The sequence below is a fragment of the Solenopsis invicta genome, chromosome 2 (assembly GCF_016802725.1).
Source record: "Solenopsis invicta isolate M01_SB chromosome 2, UNIL_Sinv_3.0, whole genome shotgun sequence".
NCBI classification, from domain to species: Eukaryota; Metazoa; Arthropoda; class Insecta; order Hymenoptera; family Formicidae; genus Solenopsis; species Solenopsis invicta.
Window position 1 is genome coordinate 17,938,174 of NC_052665.1, and position 26,973 is coordinate 17,965,146.

At 35.5% G+C, this 26,973-nt stretch overlaps 1 protein-coding gene across 1 annotated transcript in view; it reads left to right on the forward strand.

The window, feature by feature from the left end:
* Positions 1-26,973, forward strand: part of LOC105194584 (zwei Ig domain protein zig-8) — a 326,168-nt gene that overhangs the window by 42,399 nt on the left and 256,796 nt on the right. Inside the window, exon 2 of the mRNA XM_026135651.2 lies at positions 25,343-25,509. Coding sequence (XP_025991436.1) covers positions 25,343-25,509 — 167 coding nt within the window. The remainder of the gene's footprint in view (positions 1-25,342; positions 25,510-26,973) is intronic.

Genomic DNA, 26,973 nt, shown 5'->3' on the forward strand with positions numbered 1-26,973 from the left:
GCTTCGTACATTATATGATAGAAATTGCCATCCATCCCTGTTCGCGTACCATTTTACGACCGTAACCATCTCGCTCTTAGCTACTGCTCTCGCGCTAACCGTGGCGTTCGTCATCTCTTTTCGATAGTGAATGCAGCTGTAAGCCAAAGATTTTTACGTCCGTCGATATCGCGGACAATCGCAAGAACCGCGAGACCGCTTTGCGGAATCTCGCTGACCAGCGGACATTTCTAAAACGGCTTCTTCTTCGTCGCGTCACCAGCAGGAAATTCGGAAGATAAAATCGGGACGATTGTAAGAGTTCCGGGACATCGCGAAATATATCCTGCTTGTAAAAGTTTCTGTCTAACAGAAAATAAAAGTCGCTCTAACGATTTTGCTATAATATTTTAAAATAAGCGCAAGTCGTGTCGAAATCGCGACTATAAACCGCGAGCTATATCCTGCCAGTCTTCACTACGTTTTTATTATCGAAATTTATGACGATTAAACCTAACCTAACTTCGCGACAGACGTTTGTCGTTAGACCACCGTCGTTTTATTTGTTTATTTATTCGTGTTATTTACGTTGTGCGGCGCGCGACGCGCGAAACGAGTTCACCAGTTCAAGCGTCAAAAGTCACAATCGCGCCGCAGATACTTCGTCAACCGTTTTCTGAAACTTCCCTCCTCATCGTTTACTTACGCCTTTGAAATACTTCATTAAGTACTTCGGCGCTACGGTAATTACCTGACCATACTGACTAACGTTCAACTTTCCCATTCCTTCCCTCTTCTCACCTACCTTACCCTTTTCTTCAACCCTCTCCTCTTTCGCGCGTCGCGACCCACTTTTCCCGGAAACATTAGAATTAGCCGTGAAATTAGCATATTCAGAAGTTTCGCAGTTTAACGGATGAGTCCCACAACGCGCCGAGTTGAGCAACCTATTATCAAGCCGAGCGGACGTCTTAAAGCAGCTCGTACAAACAATGTAGCCACGTCGTCGTCGTGTCTTCCGGGCAAAAATCTCATTGAGCTAGATGTTGATTGGACGGGCTGACTTCACGTAAAGTTTGCGAGTGAGAGAGTGCAAATGAGCGTATCCGTTACAGTTGAACGTTAATGCCACGGAGATTATCGAGCTCGTAATCAGGTGGGACAGACGCAGTGGTAGAGCTCGAGATTAAACAGACGCCTCGAACGAACGCTGCAGACAATCATACCGTGAGCTGGTTGTCCAAAAATGGGGAATCGCGCGCGAGAGAGAAAAAGAGAGTAGTGATATTTCTGTTCTAATTTCCATTTTCTTTTTTGCGAATTAAACTTTCTCCCCAAGTCAATTACGTTAAATTTTATGTCCGCTACGAAGAACTTCAATTATTCTTGAAAGTTTCGAGGGTCACAAAATTTAATATCTTGTTATATAGAAGTATAAATTCAAAACTAAGTTATAATAATTTACCAAGATTGTATCGAAAATAACGTAATCGTTACGTAATTAATGTTGTTAAGTCATTAAAGCTTCTTGTTACTTCTAGCACACTCGTGTAAAAGGGTAATCATAAACACGAGAAACAAAAGAGAAAACAATAAATGTACATTATAATAGAAAGCACTAATTGTAAAAAGTTAAAAATAAAAATGTGAAGAAAACGCGGTATTTCATTAATAATATCCAATCAATGTTGTTCTCCTTTAACATATATTTTCTGAAATTTTAATAATCACCTTCGTGTTCACAATTATTTATTAATAGTAACTTGGGAAAAGATGTAATAACAAGAACTTAGAACTCAATCGATACTTCATTCTTAAGATATTTAATTCTCTGCAAATAAGTAAAACTAAATACTTTACCGTGTTAATGAAATTTTCGTGAGAAAGTTCTTTAATATTTAATAAATAGTTTTAGAAACTTCGTAAAAAAACAAAACTTAACAAAAACTTTTGTTCTATTTCATAAAGAATAAATAAGCAATCCCCGTATAGTCGCGTATATCTGTGTTACTTTGATTCCGTAGTATTTCTTACTTATAATTAAACGCCATTGAAAGGGAACTTTTCCCCTTTTTTCGATGGGGGAAAAGTTGGAGTGTTATTGAATGCCTACATTCCGACGGAAATTTGTGTGACTTCAACTGTCAATCAGTCAAAACGCACTGAAATACTTGTCTGTTCACAAGTCAGATTCATTCTATCAGCAATTCTTTGGAATGGCGAAACTTTTATCTGTATCGGCTGTCTTTCTTAATAGATATTTGCCCTGTGTCGCCATACGAAATTATCGTCATGATTCATGTTAAAGATGTATTGTAGAAATTATTTACGTGATTAAAAAAATACTATAAATAAAAAGGAATTTATTTCGACACATTTTGGGTGAAATATTTGTATTAAAGGTCCGTTATGGTAATTGAGACTGAAAGGTTTCGCGTATAATTACAAGGTGAACAACTAACTACAGACGGATTGATCATTTCTTGAAGCTACTGATCCAAGCTCTTTTGGCGTCAGCTGGACCGACTGACAATGAAAGACCGATCGTCAAAATTGCAATCTACCCTCGACGCTATGATCGAGCGGTGGAAATCGCTGCTTCTTTGCCAAGTACAATTAGCGGTAACTGTCGGCGAGTTAAACTTGTAATTAAACTTCTTCTTTAATCGTTCTATGTGATTGGGGCTGTCAGTCGAAAGCAGATTTCGCCACTCATGAGAACTGCGCTCCCGCTGCGATGGGAATTAGTATGCACCCGTTCAACTTTGAATTCGGTATCTCATTTTGGAAGATACTAATATCTCACAATGGAAACTTCACAGATAGAGCAGTTAGGGATAATGAACTACGAAATGAAGACGTTGAAGGGACACTTGATACTCAATAAATTTAATCGCAATTAAAAAGGCGCTTGATAATCAAATCAACTGAAATTTATTTGTGTGAAGCAAATTACTTGTAAAATAAAATGTATTTATCGACAGAATCGAATTTCAATTATACAACAGAATCAACGAATCCAATAGAGGAGATCTTAATATAATGAAAACAATGAAGTTACCTTTAAGCCGTGACCAGCTAAAAGCTAAAAATCTTTTCATTATTACAATCGGAAAACTTTAAGCCCAATTTCAATAGATATTAATTAAGGATATTATTCATGAATGCAATTCACGTAGAGTGTCATTTAAACTTTCAATAAGAAACGCTATCGAGTTAGAGGATCTTAAAGAATTATTAGCTTCAAAAATTTTATGTAACATTTTACAATACGTTCCGTTAGTAAGACAAGCAAAAAAAAATTGGTAATAATAAGTTCCTTTTCAATTTATTTTTATGACTATTACTTTAAAAGAATTGGTTTAATTGGACACACGTCGATGAACGAACGATGCATACGCGCGCAATTTTATTTATTTTTATTCACTTTGCTTGAGTTTCGATAAATTTTTCTGTAACGATACTCCGAAGCAATCGCTCGCGATCATTTATAATTGAAAAGCGGTAGCGCGCACTTCTCTATTGTTGTAAAAGAGTGCGCGGAAGTGATCGGATTAACTTCCATTTTTACTTTGCTGGTATCTCGATTCTCGATGACAGCACTCTGCCGCTGCTTCAAATCGTCGCTTGTTTTTTCGAAAAAAAATCCAGATTTCATGGAAATTCGTGTCACTCTTGTTATGCCGTGGAGATTTCGCGCACATGCCAACTTCATGTGAACTATGAAAGTCCAAATTTTTCCGACTTTGTCCTCCGTACTCCGATTTTATCGTATATGTACTGGGCTACCCAAATTTGTCGCTGCATTTTTCTTCATTCCGCACAATTTTGTATGTTTCTATTACGCTTTTACTGTTTCACTCTTCTAGTAAGTTTTACATTTTTATGTATCGAAATCTTTTTATCTAATTAAATGCTGAATATATGTATATATTAATTACGGGACCGTGATTCCGCGCCAGCTTTTCAGAAACATTTACTAAGAACAGTCCAAATAGAGTCAATAGATTCAGGCGTGAAGGAGCAATTGACGATATTGGATCAAGTAGTGAATTAGTTTGTCGAGTTCGAGCGCGGTACATAATTGAGTCTAACTTCGCGGTGAAGTCTGTCAGCAGGTCGAAACTCTGCCTAATGGCAGTATAGACGTCGTACAGCCTTCATGGTGAGTAATGGCTAAATCTATTGAGCCTACATGTCACTCGCCTAGAGTCGCGTCGCGGAGTTGACTGAGTGTTATTAAACTTCGGACTTAAAGAAGTATGAGCTATTAGAGAACATATTAGTAACGAAGACGCAAATATCTCAATTTAATACTTGAGCAACCGTGAAACTCAAGATTAAACGCATACTTTACAAGAAATTTATGACATTATGTAGAATTGTGAAAATTAATAGATTAAAACGGGGCAATTACTTTGATTCATTCTCATTTTCTCAAAAATAAGTTTTTAATATAAATAATATAAAAAGGGTAAAATATGCCAATAGAAAGAACCGTAATAAATCAACTTTTACTATAATAATAAAAAGGTGCAGAATATTTAGCATTAATAATAATTTTTACATATTTTTTGTTTACAACGGAAATTTCGCGTGTATTATAAATCATGTGCACGATTGCCGTTAACGTTAACGTTATTCCCCATATTTTATCGCTGCCCAGTATCCACGTGGAAAAGCAGCGCACCTTAGCAGACCTCCTTCCTGGGAGATAAATTTTCAACCGCGCAAGGGAACGCCGTGTCATAGTATAAAACGACACCGGTTCGAACGGCGTTATCCTTTCAAAAACTACGACGTCCTCGTTACCTTCCCATCAGTCCGATCGTAAAATGAGATCCGCTTCGACACCATTTTTCCGAAGAACGCCGTCATTCGACTGCCCATTGTGCCAGGACTGTCGGCACGATCGAGGATCTCCCAAACGTCATCTCGAATCCCGAAACGCGCGACAGCCCTACCGGCGCGATGGTCAAGACCTGAGTTTTCTCACATACGTGACGACATTCTGGGACATTTCGTGGTAATTTCATTGGCCGAGGGTCGAGTCGCCGTTGCCGGGTTCGCGAGCGCATCGTCTCTTTTAATATTTCCTGCTTTTTGTGCAGACAGTTATTTGATTCCGTCCCTCGTCTCTTTTTTTACTAGTTATACAACTCATTATGTTGTCGAGATGCATAGTCTAGCGCACAAACGTACAACTCCACCACAACATCATAGCTAATCTTTTTGCGAGATATGTGGAAAATTCGACGAAATTGAAGTAGAGTGGAAATTTGCGTAGAATAAATTATTTGCAAATTTATTTATGTACATACAACTACCTCATCAATTTATATTAAAAAATATATATAAACTGCACAACAAGAGATAAATTTACCAAATACCGATTATGATTCGTGTGAATGAATCCAATGGATTAAAAAAATAAACACTATTATTTTTACATGTAACGTACACATTGCGTGATATGTACGTATGCGTTACACGTACATACTGTATGTACATACTACATATATAAAATATTGATCGAGAGTTGGACCAGTCTACCTGCTCCTTTACTGCTTTTCCAAGCTATACTATATAGTCGCGGCTTCCACAAAATTCAAAAGTCGATATATCGAAGTAGTAACAAGCGACTCCCTCGTGACACAGACTGGTGTCTCTAAGGACGTCTTCCCACATCCGTTCTCTCTTACCCCTCCTCTCTCCTCCCAATTTCCGTGGTCCCGTGGACCTCACCAGGGATATCTCCCAGCAATAAAAGTGCGACGTACTAACTTCTGTGTTCGTCTTAAAAGTGCGGTCGCACCGTCGGTGGATTTTATGGAGCAGCGAGGGTCAACGGGATGGGTGACGAGGGTTGGTACTTTCGTCGGGGGCGGTGCCCCTTTAAACACGACGGGAAATCTTGTTTCGCGCAATGCCACGAAGATTTGCGGCTACGAAAGACGGCGAGGGAGAAAGAGAGGGAAAGAGAAGAGGGACTGTGTTCCGGAAAATTATGGTGACCGCGGGAAACGAACACGCGCGATTTATGTTGAACATTCGCGCGCCGCGTCTCTGTTGCCCGCTGATTACTCGAGGAAGGAATGAGACAGAAAGACTCGGCGAATTGGAAGAGAAATTATAATGCGGATACACGCTTCCTACGCGACGTTGTTACATGGAGTGTTTCGTCGAATGAGAAACTCGTCAGAAGAAATGTTGCATTATATTTCCACTAGTAGAATACGGTAGAAACGAAGTTCATGGTTTAATTTTTTACGATAGTACGATATTTCTGTGTGTTCGCGTATTAATCTACGTTTTGTAAATTAATTTAAACCGAGATAACCTCGGACCTTATAAAATTAATTTAAATTTATTTAATAAATATTTGCGCACATTGCTTGCGAGTAAAAAAAAAATTATGTGTATTGAAATTTATCCGCGCGTACTTCAGAACTAAATTAATTAGTAGTACTAACAATAAGTGAGAAGAGGTCATCTTGATTTCATTGTCACATCATGCAGATTCATTTATGCATCGTGGCCCTGCAAGTTACATAGCGCATCGATATATTCATAAAAAATTCAATCCACCTGTCACTTCGAGCTGGGTTTACGATCGTGTGACAAGGAATCGTTCTAGAAACAGAGAACGTTCTCTCAGCGACTATGGAAAAAAGTCCATCGGTATTTGCTTTCACCCGATGCAGAAATCTTGTTTACCCCATGTCGCGCGATACACGTGCAGCCGGTGACTTGTTTTGCCGGATGTAACAATTTTCCTTGTTCAAACAGATGCGAAAGCCGCCCCGTTCTGCCATATCACTCGTCCATGACATTTCAGTTATTAAATATACTGGCGAGTTACGTGATCGACGTTTTTCACGTTACGCTGACGTTCACCAAGAGAGCCAAATAAAAATAGAGAACGAGAATAAAGATTGCATTAGTTATTTATCGTTCAGCATTTTGTTCATTCGCATAAAATCGACTAAAATCTTCAAATTGTAATAAAAATAGTATACGTAACTTTGCGTAAAAATAAACTACGTACTAGCTATTTATGGTACTCTACTCTTATAATAACGTAATCTATATAAAATAATCCCAGATAAAAAATCTATACAAGGTATTTTTCTTAACTTAATCATTTAGAATATCTCTCTGCTTCTAACGATACGAAAAAGTATCAAAAAAAGTTACTCGTTTCAAGGGACAAATATTATGATAGATAATATTTTTTTTACGAACATATTATTTTACAAAATTCCAAAATCAACATTTTTTTTAATGGGATAGCATATTTTCATTAACGTAAAAAATCACATTTAAATGTAATTTCTTTTATGTTTAAGTCATCTTAATATCCACGCATTCTGTACAAATTTATTCTTTATGAATTACGTTACTACATTAATAAAAATGTGCCATCTCGGTTAAAAAAAATGTTAATTATCTCTAAATGATCGCGAATTATAGAATATATCCTGTATAATGGATAGAATACAAATTACAATTTCTGATGCTTTGAGATTGTCAAAAACAATTTTTAGGCGGGCTTTGATACAATTAATAAAAGTCCTATTTCAATTCCTCAAGAATCATATAAAATTTCTGTAATTATATTAATCTCATGGAAAAATGAATTCTCCAATTGACTCACTCAGTTTGCTCTTGTAACATCGTAATAAAACACGAAAGTATTTGCACAAACATATACCATCATTCCCGTGAAATTTCTAATTCAACGGGTAGTTAGAGTACGGAAATGACAGTATCCATTGGGACTTGAAAGTAATTCAATCGCGGACAGCCCACCTCGTAATGTTGTTTCTGCACGTTTCTTTGAACTGTCCGCACGGAGGACTTTCAGAAACTAATTAGTAAACGGCGAGTCAAAACGATCGTTTAACTTTGTAACAATGTGAAACCGGTGAATCTTGCAATTAACCACCGCCGCTTCTCGCTGGCGTTTCTCAAATAAAATTTGCTACGACGAAGAATTTCGTAATTCAACTTTAAAATTCTCTCATTATTGTACAGATCCGTATTAAATTACATTATCATTATAAACGATTTAAAATAACATAAGGATTTTTTCGTAAAATAGATACATTTTCAAAGCTTTTTGTAGTAAAAATTGGGTAAAATATTAAGTCTCTTAGCATTTAAATATAAATATGTGTTTTACGATCATTGAAACATTAATGGAATAATATTAAATATCTAAAATAATTTTGCAATCATATATCGCAATCGTGTATCCCAGTTTTCATTTTATGTTAAAATTTATTTAACATTTTATGTTAACATCATTTATATAATAAAATAAAATTCAATGCTAAAACTAAATGAAGCATAAAATGCATGTGTGAATATGACTCAATATCAATATCGTCGAAATATTTCAACTGTTAACATTCTCACCTAATTTTCTCCCCTAAAAAAAAAAAACTAAAGCTCACAAACAGATGTACTTTCATTAGAAAATGCAATTGTAAAAAAAGACTTAACAACTAAAGCATCTCCCAAATAAGTGCATCGAAGTTTAAGTTACTAATGAAAATATATTTGCATACTGATGGCGGCACGATTCCACTCGTCATATGATTTATGCGGCTTAACAGGTATGTTATTACGCAGGAGAATTTCAAATTTGCACTTACTGGAACGAGATTATTTCCACGCATGGAGATATAGAAACTCGATGAGCGATATTAATCAATAACATCGTAATGTACAATGTGATAATGTAATGTGAATGTACGATTTGTAAAATATTAATTTTGTATTAATTTACCTGTTAATCCAACCTGCACTTATCTTTTCTCTTTGAAAATTAAAGACATACACACACAATTAAATAAAATTTTATTTATCATGTATAAAAATATATACGACTTGTAATAATTTATAATATAATAAATCCAAAACATTTTAGAAAACAACTGTGCGTGTTGTAAACACATGAAAATTAATAACGACTAATTTCGTAATTAAAATAAAACAATAAATAATAAATTGTTCATTCATAATTGCCTCGACATTGCCCAATGCCTTTCAGGCAATCTCCTCTCAGATTCCTTTGTTGCACAATTCACTCGCGAAAATACGGTTAATTACGTTCGCATGGTACGTTCGATACTAATCGCACACATTCATTTATTATTAATAAACCTCCGACGTATTATACCAGTGGCAATTCTGTGTATCACTCGGAATTACTCAATCCTTAAAAGAATGATAAACATACTGTAATAAAACTTGGAAAAAATTTTAAAGGCAATATTAATTAAAAGTCAATTATTAAAGTGTTGATAATCATTCTAAATATCGTGACAAAAGAACTACTTACAATTCTGAGTTTATCATTTCAATACTTTTAAACAAATAAATTATGAAGTATCTTTTTCGATAGTCATTATTACGAATCATTAAGTTAACTACCAGAAATTACACAATAAGCATAAATTGATAATGTATTCATTTCTAAAGAATAAAAACTTATTCTCTTACTAACCGCGACGACGCGACATTCCGAAGAGTAATGTGTCATACATAACTATGCCATTCGTCCTTTTCTCTCCGGAACTGTCCTTTTTTCAGAGCGTCCGGGGGAATTTTCCGAAGGCATCCGAAATAATTAATGTGATCTTAATTAAAATTAAAAGTTGAATTTTTTTTTACTAATTTATGATGTGTAATTGCAAAATAAAAACCAGTAGTATTAATCATTTTTTATTAATGGATTCTTTATGTTTTACATTTATGTACTTTATTTATTTTATTGGTATTTTAAAAATATAAAAACACGTAGGTACGTTCTAAATGTACAATAAAATTTTCTATTTATTCTTTTTTAAAAAAATATTCTGTATTTATTTATTTTTCAGCTTAATAATGCTCTTTGCTTTAACTGTAAATATTAATGAATAATTACGTGTGAAATAATGATTAATTGGCTATTCTGACAAATTTTACTAATCTACACACATTTTTGTATGTATCTGGAGTTACAAAAAATGTTTCAAGTTTTTGGCCTGTAAGTTTCAGTTTTTAAAACTTTAACATGACAATCCTACAGAACATCTCATGCCAGATAAAACAAAAAACGATCTCAAAAACACAGCGCGCATTAAGTCGTAAAAAAATATGCTATAAGTATGTGTATATATATTTTATGGTTAAACATCGATATTAATAGAATTCAGCGAATAAAACATTATTTTGAATTTTAATTATTAAATTATTATCTGTTTCATTAATTGCTTGGTTTTTAGTTGCAGATTTGCTGTTACAGATAGGGATACATTAAATATTGGATAACGTATTATACAACACAGTCGCATGGTAAAATCGCATAATATTTAAATGAAAAATTAACACACCATTAGATAAAGTCAAACTTTAGATATCAATTATTCTCTTAATCAAATCACAATTAATAATATCACATACAATTGTTAAATTAATCCAAAATGGATTTATCCAAACAAAAAATTTGTTCAGTAGTCAATTATTAAGACGCTTTGCGTCAAAACTGAACAGCCACGACGCATATGGGCATAGATGGAAAAGAACATTTGCATCTTTCAGCATTCGAGCGTCCCATCATCCCTGCATTTTTCAGCATTCGGGTGTCGTATTACATATATATGTATCTAGTCCCAAGATGGTGGTCGAATTTCCTTGCGACATTACTTATGGTTAGGAGATCGAGAAATCCTATGAAGGGATTCTTCGTATTCTCCGGTCTTACCTTTATCTAGTATAAAAAAAATTCGATCGCACATATGTTCGTACGCAACTCCCATACAATATTTTCCATTTTTACACGAAATTCAGAGATCTAAAAAGATCAATATTTAAAATCGTGAAATAAAAGTTTTAACAATTTATAAAATATTTGTTGTAATTAATTCAACATATGCACGATATTTGTATTAAATTCAAAACGTAAAAACAAAATACGAAATTTTTACCTTTAATAATATTATTGTATACAACTGTATTTTGTACTATTATTGATTGTTGCATTCATTGTATATATAAACAAAAAGATATTATAAACCGATTACATTTACCTCATTTAATTGACTGCATTATATTTTTCTTAAACTTGCTATCGCCAGATAAAGTTCTTACTTCCCAAATTAACCTTGATTCTTGGTCACCTTTTAGTATCGCAAACAATTTTTTAACTTTATAAAACAAAACCATACGCGTGATTGCTGTCAAAGAAACGCATATTCTACAATTAAAAGGTCTGGAAAAGAACTGAATTCGATTCGCCTGAGGCCGCTACAATCGCGCGACGCGTTTGCTGCATGAGAAAGCGCGGCAAAATTTTACATTGTCCCCGCATACGTTCTGCGTTCCAAAAATTTTTCATTGGCTTTCGAACCTCCCTCCGATCACGAAAAGTATTGAAACGCACTGGTGGAAGCGGTTTTTTTTTATCTTCATGACAGATAGGTTTAAAATAAAGAAAAAGAGAGAAAACAATATCGCGAGCAAAACTGGTTTAAGTTATGCCTCTATTAAGAGCATTAGCCCTTAGGTGTGACGCATTATTTAAAGCAGAGAATAATCCATACTCTATCGATTAAACTGAATTTATACCTGAATTTGCTATTAAAAATTTTTCAAAAATATAATCATATTGCGTATGACTGTATTTCTTTTTATATTTATTACATTGTTTTTAAGTCTATTCTACGATCGATCTTCACTAAGCGTTCCTTGTTTGAAGAGAGGTGTCCATAATTTGCTAAAATCTTTTCCATTTGCAGAGAATATGTCGATGCATAATCGCTTCATTCAGTAATTATTTCAACGCACGTTTCAATAAAATTTTTATTTTTTTCAAGATAATTGCGTCGTGTGAACGTATATTTTAGCAGCTCTATTTACGTGTTCGTATCTCATTAATACTTCGATAATCGCCGGATGGTTTATAAAGCGAAAAAGTGGCAGATTTTGAAAAGGGTTTTGCATATTTTATAACAAAATGCTTGCAGCAGATTCTTAATTATTCAAATTGAACGAGCGTGGCGTATAATACTCCGGCCAGCAAGTTTTTAATTTGATCGAAAAATAACATCTATCATTATTAATCATCTGTAAATTAATTAATGCATGCGCAATTTCATACACAAGGACTGTTTTTCCCGTAATTTCTCAAATTCCTTGACGTTAATGTTTTACATTATGCTTTATATATATATGTATTACATGTTTTTATATCGTTCACATGTGAACGAGTAGAAATATGCTACATTAATTTATAACTTTAAAACATGATATTGCGTATTTCAGCAAAATTTTTATCATGCGGGTGTTGTCACATAAAACGCTATAAAATACGAAATGCTGGTGTAAAAAAACCGTTTCACATTTTAGATCTACAAATATATGAATACAGAGTGTTCTAAAATTTGCGAATCAAAGTTCTACAGCAAAAAAGTACTCGAAAAATTAAAGAGAGAAAGAGAGAGAGTCAAATATTTGTAGATTTCTATTTCAAGAAGTAGTTTTTGAAATATAAGAATTTAAAGCTGACCGTTCAAAGATTACGTTTATACGGTCACTACCGTTCGAGCGGTAGTATTAGTGGTTCACGAACACATGCGACTGTCTAAACATAGTTTGTGATTGGCAAACTTTATATCTTTATATCTCAAAAACTATCATTCGAAAGGAAAATTTACAAATAGCAAAAATAGCACATTATAATATTTTAATTCACGAATATCATCATGTATACATATAAAAATCTAATATTTGTAACGGAAAAATTTTAGAAATTTAATATTGTACGATCCATTTTTATGTCCAATACAATCATAATCTCAGAGCGGCGCATTAAAGATTTCTCGTAACAATCTCTATTAGATTTTTCTGGGACGACTTCGTTTTTATATTCGTTCCGATCTTTGTGCAATGCGTTATCACGACGATGCTCCGCTCCGTAGCCGCGCAAAATTACAGGAAAAAGAGATACGGAGCGAAACGCTCATTTCGTTAAAAGGCTACGTCCGCATCTTGAGCTCTTCTTGTTCTTAATGGGTCACTCGATCCGCCTAGTGGAACGGAGCTCCGGGGTAAGAACCGCTTCGCAAACCGGCCTGTAACAAAGTGCTGCTCTCGTACGGATCGCGGCGTGCATCCCGATTTCGTGTCATTCGCGATGCATCCCCAGGCTTTCCACGCCTCGGTCGACCTCGTATCGTACTCGACATGTATCTACGATGAGTGCTTTCCATGAAAGCTACTATGCACAAAGACCATACCCGGAGCAATTAAGGCTATCCAGACTGCAATACGCAGCGCATATAATAGAATTTGTATAAATTTACAAATAAATTTCTAATGCAAAATTTTTTTTATTTTAAATTATTATTCAAAAAAATAGTGCGATCATCCTATCAAAAAAATATTCATAGGTATCAATATGTTGACAAGAAAAAGTGAACACTGAATTATTGAAAATCGTATTTGTGAAAAAATACACAAATATTTTTCTGTGTACAACTCTTATAGAAATTTAATATTGATAGTAATAAATTAGCGAGTAATTTAAGTAATATATTACTTATTTTAAATAATTTAAAATAAGTAATATTGTCAGTACTTTTAATACTCAAAATAAGTAATATATTACTTAAATTAATTGTCAATTTAATACTGTTAATATTACATTTCTATAAGAAAAGAGATATAATATTTATAGCATTAGGAATAATATTGCTTATGTTGATCTTACAAATTTAAATAAATTTCTAGTAGTAATATCAATTGTAAGCTTTTTTTCCGACCGATTATTCTTTTTTACTGCTGACGTATAGATGAAGTGCTGGTACGAAACTTTTTCCAACACGTTAAGATCTCTAAACGTGGAATACAAAGTCGGTACTCGCGCGAGTAATTAAAAAACTTGCCGCGCATCGAAACAAGAGAAAGTTTGGACGGCCGAATCACCTAAATCATCAACGTTCCATAAAGGCGAACGTGAAGAATAAACCTTCTAGAAAGGCGGCATTATCTTTTATTTCACTGGTATCCTGTATCCAGTCCTTAACCATTTTTTATCTTTCGCTATCTTTTTCACGGCGCATGAAAAACGACCTGAAAGTCTTCACGAATCGCATAGAGATGAATGGGTTAAGCCATCTTTCGAAGGGTAGGGTAACTCCGGAACTTTCGTTCAATAAAGATTACTAAAGTTTTATTATTAACATCGTGCAATTCGGGTATTACAAAGGCGCCGTTTTACGGCCGTTGCACCGTTGCGCGCATCTTTGAGGGAACAAAAGATGTTTTTCACTCATTACGAAGTTGGAGATGACTTCACAGATTTATGAACCCACTCCCGTTCCTGTTATATGGCTCGCATATCGGTGTATTCTCCGTGAATTCATTCGAATACTTCTGCTACTCATATTCTTTCAAGAAATATATAAATTGTCTCACAACTCTACATTACCGATGTTTATCTCTTCTTTAATAAATTATTATCAATCTTCTTAAGACAATTTTGAATAAGAAAAATAATGAATTTTCTCAAGATACGTTGACTTGCACAAACATTTAATTAAATTTGTGATGTAACAAATAACATTTTTACGATGTGCATGGAAATTTGTTGGATTCTCGTTAACCGGGAAAAAACGCAAAGAATCACGGTGAATAAAATCAAGCTAAGTGCTCCGATTACAAAGTCGATTTCTAGAAGGTTGCTCTCGAACTTTGGCACAGGAGAGGCTCTAAGCCAGCAGAGGAAGATCCAGGTCGCAGGATTGGCAGATCGATGGCGAGTCTGCGAGCACAGTGTTTGCTTTTCGATCTACCCTCTCTCTTTCTCTACTAACCCTACGAATCAAACAGGAGAGCTTTCCTCCTCTCGTGTACGAAGCGCGCAACGTGCTTTTCCAAAAGGTGTCGTAACTCGGCTTCCGGAGTCACCAGAGATGAATAGTCTCGCGAATAGCTCTTGAGATTTTTCGAAGCGGTCAGGTGACAAGTGCCGCGTATGGGTATCCGATTAATCCCACCGATATATCCGCGGCCGCGTTTTCTCCCCGGACGCGTTCGTTCGACCGACGACACGGACAAAGCTCGGCGACTCGCCGAGGTGCCGGCCCCGCGATTTGTCAGACCCGGATCGTTTCGCTCTCTCGGCGAGGCGAGGGAAAGAAACGACGTACGACGGGGGTTCGCGATGTCGTCCGTAACGGTGGACGTCGTTTCGGGTTCCGCTTCGAGTTTCCCCAAGAGAAGGATCGTAGAAAGAAACGAGCGCGCTTTGTTACGACCAACGTAACATTTTGCAGATTTTCGTTGTCGTACCCTGTATGCGTCTGTGTGCGCTTCCGATTTGTAGACAGTCGTGTTTATTAGTAGTTTAAATGGCACAATCCTTTCAGATTAAACATATACATATATTACAGAGTATTATTTATTACAATTTCACTGTGAGCTTAACATGTTTCCAAAGTACTATTTAAATATATATACATATATATATTATTATTATCCCCTCGTATTATATCATGCCCCTATTTTGAATTCATGTAGAATTTAGGTAATTAAAGAGAAGTAGTTTAATTTTTGACACACATGACAAAACATCGTTATCTCAGAATTTAAACAATTTGTAGGAGGATGAAAGCAAAATCAGATGTGTACAAGATATTAGTTATTTTCTACAATCAATTACGATCATAATATCCTCAGCTCGCGAGAAGGAAACACGAACGGAATACCGCGATCCGGAAGTCATGCTGTATCATACAGTTTCCTATAATACAGCACAGCGATGATTTATCTCCCAGTACGGACGGATTTCCTCGGTTTTTCGCCGCGTATATTAAAGCGCCCAAAATTAATTTGGTTCGCGGCTATAACGCTTTTCCTCGCCACCGTTGTTACCGCCGGGGAGCAGTTTGTACTACCGGACAAAAAGGGTCGGTCGGTTAGCCAGCGAGATTACCGGTAATCTTTATTTATAGGCGGCGTATTAGAGAGTCGCAAGCGCGCTAATTTCTTTAATTACGACGAGTATAGGTCAAACGAGTCGAACGTGTAATCCGGCGTTGCCAAAATCGCATCAATTACTTAACGATTATTTATAATTACAGGGATTTGAATCTCGCCGCGCTAAATAAAGAATATATAACATGAATATTCGTTACTCGAACTCGTTGTCTGTATAATGAGAGATTTTACATGACAGATTGTACGACAGTCTGCAATATACGCAATATTCGAACGAGCAGTCGACAGTTCGTATTTATCATCCACGTTGCAAGACAAGTATAAACCGGCATATGATTTTTGTACGTAATAAAGTTTTCCGTTATTAGCCGCAAGCGACATTATAGAAAATCGATGCGCAATACGTCCCGACACATCCGAACCCATTTATTGGGAACAGACAACGATGTGTTCACACGTGTTAACATCAAATCACCGGCCTCATTCACAGAGGTTCTATTTCCTGCTCGGAAACAATCACGTCGCGCCGTCGTCGCCGTCATCGTTGCCTCTTTCCTCCAATTCCCATCCACGTGTATCGATACCGCTGGTCCTCTTTTCCGTTTTCCATCGCGTAATAGGGGAGAATCACGTGTCACCGGTCTTTACACATGCTCCATCTGTGCGCAGCTTCCGAGCCCGCACCCAGAACGGTTCACGTCAAAACCAGGGACTTACCCGCGTACATATTCCATTATACAATGGAAAAACAAGCAACGGGCTTCTGCACGTGACGTGGGAAAATAGGATTTATTAACTTCCGCGTAATCTTCTTCTCTGAAAGCGTATATCAATATGTATGAAACGCTGACCGGCCAGCTGGTCAGAGTATCGAGGAACAAGTAAAACTTATATCGCGACGAAATTATTTTCGTATCAAAATTCGTATCAAAAATGCTCGTAAATATTGTCGGAAGTATCAATTTATCGATAGCTTTAGGAATGTTTCAGCTTGTTTATGGTGTATACGATACAGATCAGTTAAAAAAATATTGATATCTTGTTAAAATTAAGGATTATAAATCTGTATGAAAAATAAATATCAATATTTCTCTAAATGCTCGCATTGTTTCAATATTGTTGATATTTTTTAAGTATTAAATGAGAAATAACAATGCAGCAATCGGTACTTCAATAATATGGCAATACCATCGCTATTGTTATATATGCGAACGCTTTCTGTCCTTAAACGCTTCATTTAATTTCGACGGGCAATATTTTTTTATTTATTTTTTTTGCCTAGTTGGATTTATCGCAAGGAAAATAATTCGCCGAGATTATACGCCATCATCATCATCCATCATTTCTGACAGTTTTCTGCTCTGACTTTATTTCGCCGCTCCAATACGACATTTCGATTCCGCGCGAGCACGCTGAATACTTCGATATGTGATATATATAGCCTCTTCCCCACTACATTTTTAAAAATTCCATCCGTGCTAAAATTGCGATCACCGCCGAAGGGAACACGTGAATTAATTATGCGCTGGTCGATAGCAGCACCGTTGTCCCACAAATGAAATGCAACGAAGACCAAATTTAATGAGATCGTGTTGTATGGCTCAATCGATTGTTTCAATATCGATTATACAGCATTGTTCTAGATATAGAACGCTTACATTGAACTTTGGGAGCATATCCCCTAATAAATTTGGACCTTCGCTCACAAAATTAAGATTTTATTGGACATCCTCGCACCGTAATGTTATTTTTAATTTTCAGCTATAAATATTTTAGTAGCCAAGCTCCAAATTAAAATGATATCACGGAATCTGGTTGAGATTCGCCGAGTAATAATAAATCTTCTGTAATATATTTGCCTCTTGCTTGTTTCCTATGTTAAAAAATGCCACATTTATGAAGAGAATTTACTGAAAAATTAGGGTAATCATAAATAAAAGGAAATATAGAAAATCATTTGTTTCTCACGTTGTTAAAATCATAAACCTGCAGCGTTACACTGATAAATGTATCAATAATAATTTCTACTGTAAATTAACAACAGTGATATCAGTCGGCATGATAGCGAATCAGCGAGATAACGTTAGCTCGCGTGAAGGAAACCGGTGTAGAACGTGGGAGACCGCCGCGTGTTCGCATGATCATGCCTGCCAGCCGACGCGAACGGTCGAGCTAATCGCGCGCTGCAAATGAGCTGTTTAGTTTTCCGGCCCGATTACGTGTCAGTCCCGGCGTGGTGATAACATTTGTATAGATCCCGCACCCCCCCCCTTCGCACGTCCCTTCGTGCCGCGCCGTGAATGCGCGGAATGGTGTGGATTCTGGGGATTTCCTGCGCGTGTCGTCGCTAAATTCAGCCATGAAATTGCCGCGCAACCTTTAGTCTCGTTACCGGGTTGTCACAGACAAATCTTGCAATTTAGGTCAACGTGGTCAAATTCGGGCCACCTCTCCACTTAAAGCCGATCTCACCGCAATGTAATATTAAATATTTTATATGTGGATTATTCTCGCGCAGTGTCGCGATCCAAATTCCTTTGAATTCTTTTCAAAGGGCGTGTGAATGCACTTGAGCGTACCAGTTGTTTTATCTTGCGTTTGCAAATTTAATTACGAACGAGAATTCAAGATCGATAATCATGCGAGGATTCGGAAAAATTTCATGTGCCTGAAAATTCCATCATCTCTTTTTTTTAAATGGATTTATATATCGCACGGTTTCTATTAAATTCGCATAAATCAATTTTCTTGTGTTAAACTGAAAAGCAAAAAGTACAATTTAATTACCGGGCATTGTAAATTTTTTAAAGAGCTTTTTTTAATGCAACCAACTTTTTATTATTTGCCTTGACACAATGCGACCTCTAAGAAAAATTATTCAAATAATTTATGAAAGAATTAACTTACAAAAATAAAAATAATTTTAAAAAGAAAATTCGAATATTGATAATATTTGACATTCAATTTGTGTTTCAAGCGAAGAATGCCGAAAGACGCAAGAAGAAAGTGCATAATAAAAGTCTACGTGTTCCAACACGAAGATACATGCTACTTTCGTATCGATCACATTCGTAGCCGAGTCTGGTACACGTAACTGCACTTTCCGCGCAAGAACCGTTTACCATTTTGCTGGGTACTTCAATCAGATTTACAAATATCGACGTGACAACATCCCCCAAAGCTCTAATAAACACTTTCGTACTTGTGATATTGCCAATGAAAATCCCAGCTTGATTTGTCCGCCTCTCTTTCCGCTCGTATTGGCCCGTCGACGATTCTCGAATTGCGCGTGGCGTAATGAAAATCCGATTAACTCTCGCACAATTATTCCTCTCGATGCAATTATAAGCGATTCTCGTTTTACTATCTGCGATATGAAGAGATATATTTTTTGAATCCGTGATATTTATAAATGTACTGATTTACTTCAGAAATTTCGCCACCATAATTTCGTGTTATAATTTTGCACGATATCATTTTGATTCCGCTGATATGATGTATGCTAATGAAATAAATCATCGTTAATCGTTAACGTCATGTAACAGAAATATGTGTGTAACCAAAGCTAGTTAATTAGTGCATTGCCAAATAAATTAATTTATAGAAATGTAGAACAATTGCGTACATATGTTGAACACAAGAAGCGTAAAACAAAGCACGAAATATATGTAATATAAATATGAATTTATATGAAATCACAATGGGGGGAAAAACAGCTCGAAAGCAAATATCGTAATAATACCGCTATACCGAGAACTTTTTTATTTAAAATCGCGGTACAAAAAAAGGTCAGGATCAGAAAAGTTGGAAAATTCTTAAATTTTCCCCACAAAGATCGCTGCACTTAAACATTAAAGTCGCTTTCGACTTCAGAGATTGAACTGCGCTCCATCACCCGGAGAAATCCCTCGCAACCCTGCCCTGAAATCAGCGGAGCCTGATTTATGCGTCTTCCCACGTGTCTCACAAATTTCCCGGCAACCTTCGAATTTCCTGCTGCGGCTACGTAATCCAACGAAACCGAGTTGGCCTCGTCCACACCCGAACATACGTCGACGGGTCGTTTCGGCCATCGTCATCGCGGTTAAAGATCGGATTGGCAGTTTCAAACTCACCGTGCTTCACGAAGGGAGGCCGATCTCAAACGTGCGCTGAAAATTTATGATTTCAACGAAAATACATTCTGCCAACGTTTTCCGAGCCGGGTCAGTTCCGGATTAAAACTTTCCTGTGACCATACGAAGCGCCGAGCGTTAATTCAGATTGAAACTAATTGTAGAATTAAAAGGAAGTTTCTAAAAGTTGATCCTACAGTTATGTAACTAGGGTCGATTATGCAGAGTGTTCCGGGTTAAAGAGAATAATCAGTATTCTTTTCCGATGTACGAACGAATACTTTTTAAACCTGTAACATTTCTCATTTTCTGTTTCCGAGTCACAAACATTTCCATTCTGCTCTTTCAGAATCTTAATATTTTTTAAAAAACTTGTAATTGATTTTTTTGTTATGATAATTTAATGGAACGTTTTTAGTTACGACATATTTTTAATTTTCGACATTAAACATTTCAATAATTAAATATCGAATCAAATATGCACTAAATTATAAACTTTGCTCGTTCAATGAAATATATGTATAAAAATTTAAAACATACAAAATAACCATTTCTATAAAAGCTACATTAAAAAATAATCAAATAAAATTGAAATATATTATAATTAAGCATTATTTTCTGTAGTTAAATTTCGCAAAAAATATTCGGAAAATATTTAAATTTCAATACGGAGCGTAATTATCAAATTATAGCAACTAGCAGACAAAATGGCTGAAACATTCGCGATCGCGCATCCATCAAATCATCGATTCGCCGAGATTTCACCAAGCCGTTGCTGGTAACTGTAGCCGCGATCCTTTCAACCCGCCATATGTCACGTACATCGGACGCCTCGCTTCGGCGCTTTCGAAGCGTAATCCCCGGAGTATATAGCTCGTCCGAACGAGTCAATTTTTGCGACAAAAGTCCAGCCGGACAACACACAGCCTCGCCCAGTGGAATGTAACCCTTACAGTGGCCCAAATTACTCTTTTCGAGAACAAAAACTGCATATTTTCGCTATTCGCAGCACGTTGCATTTGACCCGACTGAAAAATAAACCTAGATATTGTTGACCAAACTCTGCTAGGTCTGGTTGCAATTTGGATGCACTGTTTATCACACGACACAATATATCTCCTATTAAGCTAAACCCCCCTCCTCCCACCATTAAAAATCAAATTACCTAGTAAGAAATTTAGTGTTATTTAGGTGCTAATTTATTACCGCTGTTCGAATTTTGGTGGCTTAAATCGTTTAACAAGAAATTCCAAGTGAAAAATGGGGAGTCCAGCTTAATTATATGATATTACTATACAATATACAGTAATATCATAATTAGTACCTCAAACATATTGCAATGTAGTTTATTACCACAGTCAATATTACGCTCTACAAACGTCAACAAAGCTATTCTTCCAATAAATAATATAACTATATACACATACCTATTGGCTTTTGTAACTTTAAAGCTACCGATGTACATAAAGCATCATCCGTCTAACTGGTATAATTTCATTAGCAATTAACGCGTTAGATAAAACGTAATGTTAAAATTATGAGAGACTACATGAAGAAGATATGGGTACGAAGAAACGATTTTCGTTAATGTCATAAATCACTTTATATGGATATGTATCAGCATGTACTGCTCCGATGGCAGCTGCTACACACATCATCACATCGTAAGCTGCAGAATCGCCATACGCGCGTCAACTTCTTCATCTAATCCTCTTTGAACGGCACTATACGAAACGAGACAAAAACCTTTGCTTCTTTGTTCCGGCACGTTGTTCTCGCACAACGAACGGGAGTTACAACGTTGTAACCGCAGGACACACCAGGTGCACTTACACGTGCGCGGCAGTATCGTGCATCCGTTTCACGGGTCGTAGGTCATAACTTTGCGAGCGAGGCATCGCGTATTATACATCGCAGCGTCCGTATCCGTGCGCGCGGCGATTTTTGGTCCCGATGTTTTATCGACAAGCCCGTCCGTTATTTATTATTCCCCCGTTATTGATCAATGCGAATCACCGTGGCACCCTTGTAAAACTCGGTCGCGGAATATGGAAACGCTCGTCGCGACGATGACAAATTATTTCGGTACAAAACGGTTGCGCTTTAGCGCAAACTGCATCGGGTTAATCAAGATATACAACGAGCGAGTGACACGATTGCAGAATTTAAAAACTCTAATTAGTAAAAAATTTTTATTTTACCAATTAGAATTATTCTTTCGCTATCATTACAAATGGCAACGACAGAATCTTCAGAGATATATTTGTATTAGTTCAAATGTGAAACAAGCAAAGTTTTATGAAGTTCGTGACATACAGAATATGACGCGTTCAGCCAATATGCAATTGTGAAGATCGATCTCTATGAGACCGATAACGTGGTGCTGATATTTTGAATATTGACCATTATCGAAGCGCATTCCATTATTTGACATCTTGAATAATATCACTGTCTCAATAGCGCGAGCAATACCACTCGGCTTCCAATAATAACATTTGTGACGCTTGCAAACGGAATGGGAAATGAGAATATTCGCCGTTATAAAAAAAAAATTCTCATTTCCTGTCGATTTACTTCCGGAACTGCTCCCTGATCGTGACCTTTTGCATTCCGATTATGACTGAATGGTACACGCGCGTGTTGATATTTCGTTCACAAACTTTTCCGATATGTGGAACTCAAAGTATGATATTTTTGTCATCATATTGCGGAAGCGCAAACGACAGTCAATCGGTTTTCGATGAAATACAATTCGTTAACTTGATACGAATTACGCTGGCACACCTAAAGAGAAATGAAGCTGACGCTTGCATGCGTATCTTTGCTAGACCGTTACGCGTATCGATTGCACCCGCCTATATTCTATCTGTTATTAAATGGATTGAAATGGTACATCAAAACAAATTGGTTCATTTGTCGTTAATAACGTAGCAAAAAAAAAGTAATAATGTGTCACCGGTATTGATGCTTCTGATTTTTTTTCTGTGAAATATAAACGTATATAAGAAAATGCTTTATTTAAATTTAAATGGTATTTATAATTGAATATTAAAAATTGAATATTGAAAAATTAATCTAAATTTAATATTATGTCCCAAATAAATAATCCAAGAAACGTTTTATTTCAAAATAAATCCTCTCTTTTATTAAAATTTAAAATTAAAAAATGTTAAATTTACAAAGGCAAAATATATTATATTTTATTTTTTTATCATAATTCGCACTAGCATAAAAATGCATAAAAAATTATTTACTTTTCTCATTATATCATCTTCAGATAATGCATTGAAAATAATAATCGTTTTGAAAGTATATTCCCGAATACCAAAAGAGAAAATTTCAAATAATTACGACTACATTACAATGAATCATCTACATGTGTACAAAATCTAAATTACAGGAGTCAAAAATCTATATATTTTTGACACTCTAATTGTTTAACTGAGAAGAACCTTTTCCTTCCGCTTTTACAAATGTTTGGAGTACAAACGTTTGGAATCACTTATGTACTATAATAATATCCAACGAGATCAAAATCCTCAACATTCACATTCCGACCTAGGCAATTACGTCTTCATAAATAAACTCTAGCTATTGCATAACGCAAATGCAGCTTGCAAGTATACATATAATGCTTGATGCAATTCTTAAATTTCCTCTTTTACATAAATCCTTATAATAAGATTAATATATACATATATATAACGTTTATATGCTTATTAATTCGATATTAACTTTCTTTAAGAGAGAATAATCAAATATATAGTATTTTTCAAAGAGAGAAAAAAACACTGCATCATATATTTTTAGGAATTTTTAAATATATTAATATTTAACCATCATTAAAATGCCCATTTTTTTACATACAAAATTATTGTTTTCATAACTTGCACTTTGTAAAACTTGTCTCTGTCATGATTGACTTTCATTTTATTGTCAGAGTCACGTCAGATATATGTCAGATAATGTACCTAGTATGCATTGTAACCAACGTTAGTGTTGACGTTATCAAGGCAAATGGTAAGTTTCGACGGATGTTGCCAGCGTCTACTTAGTTATCGATTGTTAGCGGCGGAACTAGATAAGCTTGCAAGTTTGTATCAGATCTGTAGCTAAGACACAGATCACAGATTAATCTGCAACATGCGGATAGAGAAGGGGTGGAATGGGCGAGCTTACATGATCTAGCCCTTTATCCGTTGGGTTGTTTTGCGCATGGATCGGTTCAGACGGAGTATGTTTTGCGAACAGTTACGTGTTTGCGTATACCGACAATGGTCATTTCGCCGATATTAGCGTTAGATTGCTCGCTAATTACCGTTGATATTCACAGTGGCCATAATAGCGACGTCGGAAGTTTCGCGAAGATATTCATTTAAGAAATTATCTTTGTTATAATAGTCGTTATATTGTAATTATATCACTGAACATGTTTTAATAATATATCAATATTTTTAATTAAATTTTGTGAAAAAGAAATGTTCTAATTTTGAAGAATTTTTTATTATATCGTAATAATAAAATTTTAAATTTGTGCAGTGTAATTTGGATATGATAATAAACACATATGTTTCTTTAAACTATTTCATTTTGCTTTTAAAAAAATTTATTTTGCACAAAACGTTTAATAACAATTAAACTGCAGCAACGCTATTATATTGAAAGGTCAATACAAATATAACATAATAAAAATATGAAATTTCTAAAATTCAAAGCACCTCTGGAAATATTAAAATTTATTTTATACTTTTTATGTACTTTTCATTGCATAAATTCATATATGTATAATATAAGTTGAAAATATATTCAGAAATTGCATATTTTGTTTTTTACGAGATTATGTAAATTTTGGTTTATTCATGATAACTGAACATTTAATAAGGTAAAATAGGATTTTAATTTTGCGTAAAATTATTTAGCAATCACGTTCATTAAATTGCGAGAATATGTATCTTTAATTTTATAAATTGTCGTGATTCATTAAGTTGCAATCCCTTTATCGCAAATGGTTTCCGACGAAAGCAGAAATAATCCTTAGTAATCCTTATTATTCAAAATGTCCAACTGACTCGAGACCTTAGAAATACGAACGTGTACAAGAAAAGACAAGTTACGCGATTATTTCTGTTTAAACGCAATTTCTACCTGGCAAAATGCTTTAAGCTTTATTCAGCTTAAAGCCGCTTAATGAGTTTCACGATTCAGTTGTGGACATGCTAATTTCTGACGCTGACATTTCTGTGTTATGTGTCACGCAGGTACGTTCATTCGCGATCAGAGAGTTTTGAGCGGTAGTCTTGTTCAGGGGAGTCGTAACGTCAGCGGCGTGCCGGCTTTCGAAACGAATGTGCCACGAAATGTCACTACCGCAGTCGGTCAGACCGCCTTTCTTCACTGCAGAGTTCATCAGCTGGGCGACAAGGAGGTGAGTGACAACATAATTCCAACATAATTTTGCGGCTTCCCCTCTTTGAGACAACTCGCTAATTACATTACCAAATCCATGTCCAACACCGCTATGACGATAGCTTTACGCATATAATTTTCACATTGTACTTCACTTGTAATATAAACCGAAATCTAAACCCTTACACATATTATATGTACAATACATTTACTGGAGTTTGCTGCTAATAGATCTTTGAAGTAGATTAATATATATTTAATTTAAAAATGCTCGTGTAATTCAACATGATTTGTGGTAAATGTACAAATTGCTACAAATAAATTGTTGTGACGTGAAAGGAACCGAGCGACATTATTAACTATTCCATGTCGGAACAGTAAATGTCAAATCTAATAAATTATTTTGTCGAATATACGTAATCGATAATAGATATCAGATTACGGTTTCATTCATTTCTATTTTAAGTGGTAAATTAGCACACTATTGAATTCACTAATAATAATTAAAATGAAAAAAAAAAAAAAAAATTACTGACCTCGAGAGTTCATAATTTTCTACTCGCGGGTCTTAAATGAAGCATGAATATTAGGGGGTAAAAAAGAGCTCTCCGTGCAATATTCTCGTCGCGTCAAAGGTAGAGCGGAGCTTGCTGTTGCGGTTATGGTTGCTTCATCGTTTTTCAAAATCCTCAATCCGGGGCATACCTCCATGTCAAGGCTATATAGATCCGAGTAGAGCTGCTGGGTTAACATTACCGCAAGGCTGGCCTGCGGTTTCTGGTTAGGTCGTTGATAGAATATGCATGACGCCTGTTTGAAGAGTTAAACCTGCTCAAAGGTGAATGGAGGGCTATTATCTTTCCGGATTTTTGACTGAGACTGCTGATTTGATTGACGCTTAATGAAAATTGAAAAATTTTGTCGCTTTATCGGGTATTATCTTTGCGCTTGCTCTCGTAGTCTATTAACTGAACATTACTCATTCGTTACTCGCACGCATATTACTGTTGAACTTGTAAAGCATTAATAAAAGAGGTACGCAGTTTGTTTAAAAATAGCAAATTAACAGAGTGCATTATGCAGTTTATTATATCGATCATACGAATTTTAACGTAATTTTTCTATACGCTCTATTAAAGCTTAATACTTAATCAAGTCGTTCAATCTTCTAGTTACGGAGAGCAGGAGTTGCCGTAGCATGCGAAGATTTGATATTTCACGAAGTTTCAGCCAATGCCTAGTTTGCTAAGTAAATATATATATATATATATATATATATATATATATATATATATATATATATATATTTACATATACATATGTATACGCGTCCAGGAATATATCGACATTACCTGCATAACAAGATTCAATATTGCGTAATTCGATAAATACCGATGGTGGCTGTGCGCGCAAGGTTTCTCAAAGTTTCGGGGAATATTGCATTTATTGCACTAAATATCCTAAGCTTATAATATCATAATCC